The 8,111-nt window shown below is 42.5% G+C and overlaps 1 protein-coding gene and 1 pseudogene across 1 annotated transcript in view; one reads left to right on the forward strand and one right to left on the reverse strand.

Moving 5' to 3' along the window:
• The window catches only part of Elp1 (elongator complex protein 1), a 54,998-nt gene that overhangs the window by 25,150 nt on the left and 21,737 nt on the right, over window positions 1–8,111 (reverse strand). The window contains exons 14-18 of the mRNA XM_028779961.1: window positions 6,574–6,759; window positions 4,001–4,107; window positions 3,305–3,408; window positions 1,160–1,213; window positions 965–1,070 (exon numbers count right to left, since the gene is read on the reverse strand). Of these exons, the coding sequence (XP_028635794.1) occupies window positions 965–1,070; window positions 1,160–1,213; window positions 3,305–3,408; window positions 4,001–4,107; window positions 6,574–6,759 (557 nt within the window). The remainder of the gene's footprint in view (window positions 1–964; window positions 1,071–1,159; window positions 1,214–3,304; window positions 3,409–4,000; window positions 4,108–6,573; window positions 6,760–8,111) is intronic.
• On the forward strand, window positions 5,343–5,727 carry LOC114631604 (annotated as a pseudogene).

An 8,111-nucleotide genomic window follows, 5' to 3' on the forward strand; every position in this document is an offset into this window, starting at 1 on the left:
TTTCTTTCTTTCTTTCTTTCTTTCTTTCTTTCTTTCTTTCTTTCTTTCTTTCTTTCTTTTTTTAAAAAAGATTTATTTATTTCACGTATGTGAGTACACTGTCGCTGTCTTGAGACACACCAGAAGAGGGCATCAGATCCCATTACAGATGGCTGTGAGCCACCATGTGGGTGCTGGGAATTGAACTCAGGACCTCTGGAAGAGCAGTCAGTGCTCTTAACCGCTGAGCCATCTCTCCAGCCCTGGAGAACCTTTTCTATTCTTAGCATTACTTCACATTATGGTCATACTAATGGCAGAAAGAGTTCCTGTTTCCAAGTCAGCAGCAAAGAAAATAAACTGGCCTTTTAGAATAAAGTTCATGGGGGTGGGTGGGATGGATGAGAGTGGTAATATAAAGAAAAATCAGTGCTAATATGCTACAGCAACAAGATGGCCTTACAATACAATAGCAGCTGAGCAATGAGAAAAATCATTTCAAAGAAGTTCGCGCACAGGAGCTGCATAATAAAACTTCCTGAAGAATGTTTTAGAGTATGCTACTTATGCTAGAATTTCCTTTGTGGAGTGTCTGATAACTGAGACAGAATGATTCAGAAAACATTCTGCACTGAGGGAGCTAAAGAGGTGGTAACTCCAGGGTTGACGGTGTGTTAATGGGTCCTTCCAGAGGACCCAAGTTCAGCTCCTCATACCCACATTGGGCAACTCTCAACTGCCTGTAATCCCAGCTTCCAAGGATACCTGCACACACATGCACATACCCACCAACAGTGCAGGTACACCTGTGCACATACACTCTAGAGAAAAGTTAATCTTAAAAATATACTCTATCAAAGAAAGGTGCTAATAACTGAGCCTAGGACTCTGTGGTAAACAGCCAAAGTAAGTGAGTAATTTAAAAATCACTAAGATTTCAAGACACTGGAGAAGGAGATACCTCCATCTATAAAGGAGAGCTTACTTTTAAGTGAGGCACCACTTAGGGAGAAACCCTGGCAGGTGTGGGAATGGGTTGTCACCAGTAGAAAATCATCACACACTGCAAATGACGTGATATTTGATGCGACCTGCAACAGGCAAGAGGCCCACAGGAAGTTAGCTATCATACTCGGAAGCATTACTGTGAGAAAGATAAACCCAAACCAAGCCTACATACCTCAGTGTCATTGATGAAAAAGCGACACCTGTCAGTCAGACCAAGGACACATTCCTGCAAAGAAATGAATCTGAAATTATAAGCAACTCAATTCACAAGGTCTTAGCCCTATGGTCTTCACTGTACAGTTGTAGTGCTGATTCCCCAAGCCTCTGTAACGAGGACTGGAAGCAGACAGCTAAGACAAGGCTGGTGCCTCACAGTGAATGCACCACCATTCAAGCAAGCAAGCCACTCTATCTTGTCTTGTCTATTTCATTCCCTCCTCTGACTTTACCCTAAAAGTCTGTTGACCTTCCATCCTATGCCATTCAGCTCTGGCCTACTCCTCTGGGTAGCAAGAATCACATATTAAACATGATGAACACATCTCTCTGGTGATTAAGAAACATCAATAGATTTATTTGTTTTGGGAGGCGGTAAGAAGTTCTCTTTTAATTATCAGATTAAAAAGAAAAGGTAGTGGCAACATGGTTTTGTTTTTGTTTTTGCTCTACTTTATTGGGTTCTATTTATCTACCACTGTTCCAACCCTTATTCCACCCTAATCCCTTCCAACCCCAACACCAGGTTAGAAGAGAAAGAGAAAGAAGGTTAGAGGGAAAATGGGTATAGACCTGCTGACTAGGGCACTGGGTGCCTAGGGCAAGTCCAGTCTTTGTTGTCAGAATATCCAGCAACCCAGCAATAGCAATCCACCAAATGCACAGCAGCAACAACAGAAAAAGCAACAACATCCACAGTCCCCCTGGGGGCCTCTCCCATTTATACCTTCTCCAGAGATCCCAGAATTAAAATCTGCAGCTGGCAAAAAACACACTCCCACCCAGAGAACAAGACAATTACAGTTGGCTGCTAGGGAAAAACTGAAGCAGCCCCATATCCCACACCTGGGATTAAATTAAAATCAGACTCGCATAATATAACTGAGTTTTTAAAGAAACCAAAACTCTCACGACAAAACAGTGCCTATTTCTTGTCACACCCAACATTTGTGTTCACCTACACAAAGTGAAGAGTCTAGCTACACAGTATAAATATACTCCTGGTCAGGACAAAATCAGCCCTCTGTTCTGTGCCACCTCAAGTGGGAAGGACAGCATAGACCACAGCTCAAGGCAGAGAACCTGAGCCAGAATGTACAACAGAAGGCCATGGCCTGTAGCATCTTCTGTGTGCTGCCCCAAGCCTACTCTGCCCATCTTTCTAAACTTAGGGTGTTTCTAGTACCTTCTCCCAGGGCCACTCTTCCTTTCTAGGAACAGCTTTCCTCTCAATGTCTCAGCACACACACCAATGCCTCAGAGAAGCTTTCTGGAACAATCGCTATCATAACTATCATACTCTAGTTATCCCCAAACACTGCACTGTTTGCTACCATCATATATTGTTCCTTGCCATAACTCTCCTATTAGAAGGAGTCTATTTATATTAAAAGGTGTGCTGTGTTGAATGATCAGGGTTCTCAGGTGGTGAAGGATTAGGAGGTGTGGCCTTGTTTGACAAGCTGTGTCAGTGGGGGCAGGTTTTGCAGTTTCCAAAGCCTAGGCCATTCCCAGTCAGTACTCTCTGCCTTTTGGTGGTTGTCTCAGCATATAAGCTCTTAGCTACTGTCCAGCACCATGCCTGACAGCCTGCTGCCATACCCCTCCCACGATAGTCATGGATCCTACTGCCCTCTGAAATTGTGAGCTTCTGAATTAACTATTTTCTTTTCTAAGTTTCTTTGGTCATGGTGCCTTACCATAGTAACTGAACTGAAAGTAACTAAGACAGAGTTACTTTCTCAAACAACTCGTCTCAAACATAAACTCTAATATTTGTGATGACAACCTGTCAAATATTACTCTTCAGATTGCATGCTTTCAACATGAGGTATTTCATTAGGTTTTGAATATTCTATAAATGAGAGGTGAAATTTGCCAATTACATGTATTATCTCCCTTAATTCTCTCCTGAATTCTGGGAGACTAATTTTCCCTTTTTTAGATGAAGAAGTTGGGGGTTAAGAGAAGACGGTAACTTCCTGTTACTGCCCTGGGATTTAGTGGAGATCCAGGTCCAGTTACAAGACCCACACTTTTCTACCCAGTGCCCTCAGTCACTGTTCTCCAAGATGCGTTTCCCTGCCCTGTGTTCATTCACCTCTCCACCAATCGTGGCTACTTCCATCTGTGTGCATGGATGAGCAAATCGAACAGGAAATCCTTCAGCATTCTTCCAGGGTTCCACAGCCAGAGAAGGTGACTCTGTTGTAAGATTGGCAAATTTAGTTTACAAATAGTTCATAAGCTGTTTCCTGTGAGGCACTGAAAAAAACAAAATGAACAACATCCCCACCACACCCACCAAAAGAAAATTCCACACCAGAACGCACCGTAACACCTCAAGTGGGATTTGGATTAGATTTGGATTAGTCTACACTTGTTAGGATGATCCAAACAGGAGCAGGCTACATCTACTCTATGGCATAGCATGCTAGGGTAGTTAGAAGGCTTAGCCACTGGGTTAAGATGTAACTCAATAATACAGTGCTTGTTGAGTGTGCATGAAGCACTGGGCTGTGACCCTGATATAACAAGCAACCAAAAACAACTAACAATAAAGTGATGTAACTCAGATTTGTGAAAACAAGCACTGCACGTTTTCTCTTATACACAGTCAATGGACTTCAAAACAATAATGATGATGATGATGAAGAAGGAGAAGGAGAAGATCAATAATAACTTTTAAAAAGTTGAAAATAAAAAATCCCCAATAATCAAGTCATGCTGACAAGATACTCACAAGTACACAGTCTCAAGAATCCTAAGTCTCCTTTCCTAAAATTCTGATACTCACCCCAAGGGTACTTGAGCACCTGGCCATCAGCCAGCTGTACTGCTGATGACTTGGTCTTAGGACAGCAGCATAAACCAATGACAACTCCATCCACTGTCACAGATGAACTAAAGCAAACAACAAAATAAAATAGCAGGGGAGGTAAGTATAAGAGATAATCTTTCGGGCTAGAGAGATGGCTCAGCGATTAAGAACACTGACTGCTCTTCCAGAGGTCATGAGTTCAATTCCCAGCAACCACATGGTAGCTCACAACCATCTGTAATGGGATCCAACACCCTCTTCTGGTGGTCTGAAGAAAGTGACAGTGTACTGACTACTCACATACATGCAATAAATAAATCTTATTAAAAAAAGAGAGAGATAATTTTTCTTAAAAATTGGAGGAAATTCTCTGCTTTTGCTATAGTGAAAGCTAACACGGTCCTTTGGAGACACACTGCCTATGTCAATATATACATATATACCTTGCACACACAGTGGAAGAATCACAGACAGCAACAGAGATGAAGAAGGTTACCTGGTACTAATAGAATCTTCCAGAACCAGTAAGCTAGTCTAGCTCTGAGAACAGCACTCCTACATGGAGGCTCCTCATTATCATGTACTACAGCTTACTGTTTGCCTTATGTATTCTTCACATATAAACTGCATCAGCTATGCCCAGTGGGCCTATAATTGCTCAGCTACTTAGCTGACGAAAAAGGATTCCAAGTTCCAGAGGAGCCTGGGCTACAAAGTGAATTAAATGCCAGCCTAGGCTATGTGGTGAAACCTTGTCTCAAATTTCAATAATTAATCAGACTGAGGGGTGCTGGAGAGATGATGCAGAGGTTTAGAGCACTGGATGGTATTCCAGAGGACCTAGGTTCGGTTCCAGCATTGACATAGTTAATCAAAACCATTCTAACTCCAGTTCCAGGAAATTTAAAGTCCTCCTCTGTCCTTCACATGAGCAGCTGTACATGATGTACACACACTACACAGCCATAAACAAACATGAACACTACAAATGAATGTGAAGGCTAGCATAAGCATAAGACTAAGCAGTCAGTCTCCACTAGAAGCCTGAAACACCCTAGAAGCTTGCCAGAAACCTTCCCTACCACACCTCAGGGCTTGCATGATAAAGAAGACTCTTTAGTAGTCTGACACTGTTATGTGACCTAGATAAAGTCATGATTCAAACCAGCTCAGACCCAAGGAATGGGGAAGCAGAAAAGAAAGAGGCTTTCTAGTGGCAAATGAAGCCACACACAGAAAAATACTTAAAAATAAATGTACAGGGGTGTGTTTGAGCCATTGACTTAGGCCGTTCTCTCAGCCCAGAGTCCCCGCAGCAATGGCGACTAAGTCACAAGGCATCCAGAAGCCACGGCAGGCCTAGAAGCGGGCAGCTGAGAAGGTGTCCAAGGCCCACAAGTGAAAAAACAGGAGGCTGAAGCAGGCCAAAGAAACAGCCCAGGCTGAAATGGAACAGTACCGCCTGCAGAGGGAGGAGTTCAAGGCCAAGGAAGCTGGGGTCCCACAGCAGTTGTAGCAGTGAGGTGGAGAAGGAGACCCAGGAGAAGATGACTATCCTCCAGAACTACTTCGAGCAGAACAGAGATGAAGTCCTGGATAACCTCTTGGCCTTTGTGTGTGACATCCGGCCAGAAATCCATAAACGGATAGGAAGCAGAAGCGCCTGTCTGTGGGTTGGCATGAGATCTGCCCCCACAGAATAGGGAATCTCCACAGAGCTTGAGTTCTGTTCTGGAAAGCATTACATTATTTCTCTATGCTGTTATAGGACCCTCCACTTTTTGAGAGTATCAAATTTAGCTTTTTGTACAGACTTATTACATACCTGAAGTTTCATCTTCTGACCTTGTATGTCTTTAAGGAATATATCTCACCTGTTTTTCTGTGTGTGTGCAAGTAATAGGTATCAATGTTGCCTTTTCTTTTATTTGTCTAGTAGGAAAAAAATTCTTTGAAGAAAGAATGAAGTAAATTGTTCCCTTCTACTTTCTGAAAGGTCAGGGGCGTTATCTATGAAAAAGTAGTAAATAGCTATTTGTAACTCCTATGAAGAAGCAGCCAGCCTTGTAGTACTCTATCCTGGATAATTTAGGACAGTGAATATGCTTGTTCAGGCTGCTGTTAGTGTATCTTAACCCAAATCACTAGATGCTAGGACTCAACTTGTTACATGTTATTTGGTGTGCTTGTAATTATTTAAAGTAAAACTTTGTCTTGCCTTTCAAAAAAAAAATGCACTCTGTAGATGAACTTTCTTTAATACACTGGCCATGAGACTTGACCACTGTGATTACCTAGTAAATCGACTATAATACTTCTCACAGCTTACACTGTTTTTGCTTACCTGACAGTATTTACATTCCTTTTCACTACTTGTGGAACACAGTTTGATCTATCGTTTAAACATGACTCAAAAACTACATCTAGGCCTCTTGCTGTGTCTAATGAGGAAGTTGCTTCTCCTCCCTAATCCTGCCCTGTGTCCATACACACAATGTGTAACTGCATTTCCAGTTTAACATACTGAATACATGGATGAAACATGATACCTGACATCCAGCTGTCCTTGCTCCTCATCCACCTCAGAACGGGCCACAGTCAAATGGTGAATGGTGGACTGCGGGCCGGTGTGACTGTGGCTTACAGCCAGGAAAGCGTCATCTTCAATCCAGGCGAGAAAGCTCAACTGTAGTGCATTTACTTCTTCATTGTCTTCCTTGTTCCCAAACTGAATCCTGTTTCAAATATTAAAGAGTATCCAAGCAGAGAATAAAACTTTAAATCATGAAACTTTTACGACCTTTCCTTATAAAGGAAGATAGAGATAAGTCCTTATTATTTACAGAAACCAAACCTGAGCTTCAGCCCTGAACATCTATACCACCTACCACCCATAATTCCCTAATATTTAAGGACAGTGGACAAGGAGACAGAAAGAATGGAGCTGGCGGGTGGGAAGAGTGCTGTAGAATGCTGTCCTCTGGACAAGACGTGGCTGAGGCAATCTAAGTTCACAGCTGCAGGAGCAGCAGCGGCAGCAGCAGCAGCGGGGACCTGTATAGACATCCACAGCCTAGTCTTACTGTGGAGCCACTGGCAGTTGATAGAGGCTGCAGCAGGGAGTTACTCTCTTTTGAGGATGTACCAATAGGAAGGAATTCCACGTTCCAGTAAATGGTTCCATACTCATATGCATGTGGACAGCGCTAACTGGACTTAGTAAGTTATTTATAAAAAAAGAGATAGTAAGATTAAGGGATTGGGGAGGGAAAGGCAAGGCAGGAGTTGGAGGACGAAAATGGGGGACAAATATGATCATATGTCATGTATGATTGGATACACGCATGAAAGTCTTAAGAATAAAGAAAAAAAAAACATGCTAATACCAAATACCAGAATGTTTGTCTGACTGAAGAACAACAGATTATTTTAAATCAACCTTCTCATATCCTAAGACCTTTAGATTTGAAGAGCATCTTTCTGAAAATAACTATGTAAGAAAACTCCCCACTATTGTACCTAAAATAATGAAGCATAGAGCCATCCCAAGAAACCAACAACCAACACTCAAACCAGATGGCAACAGAGGTCAGTCTCAAGAGTTGGGCACCTCTCATAACAGGCTCCTTGTTTCTAACACTTGCCTGATCTAGGCATCGTTTTGCCACCTAATGAAGCAAAGTCCTATCCTTGGGGTCCAGTGGCAAATTAGCAGTAGCCACTTAAGAAACTGATCCAGAGCATGATCTGCCTGCTCAGCCAGCTCTCCCTCAACTGTCTCCACTGCATACAGCTTGGCCAGAGTCCTCAACACACAGGCATCCTGGGGCTTTGGTTCTCACAAGTTTTCTCCAAATATTTTCCCAACCCCAATCCCTTCTTTCCTAAGGATCAAAATGAAGGCTTGTGTACTTATGATATCTTCTCTGAATGAATAGGATTTTTCTACTCTTGATTTTTAAAAATATATTCTAACCCGTAACTGTGTAAACTGTGGGTTAGGATCACATGGGGGTCACATTACTGTATGTGAGAACCACGGAAGGAAGGAAGGAAGGAAGGAAGGAAGGAAGGAAGGAAGGAAGGA

Source organism: Grammomys surdaster, unplaced genomic scaffold (genome assembly GCF_004785775.1).
Source record: "Grammomys surdaster isolate TR1022 unplaced genomic scaffold, NIH_TR_1.0 363, whole genome shotgun sequence".
Classification (NCBI taxonomy): Eukaryota; Metazoa; Chordata; class Mammalia; order Rodentia; family Muridae; genus Grammomys; species Grammomys surdaster.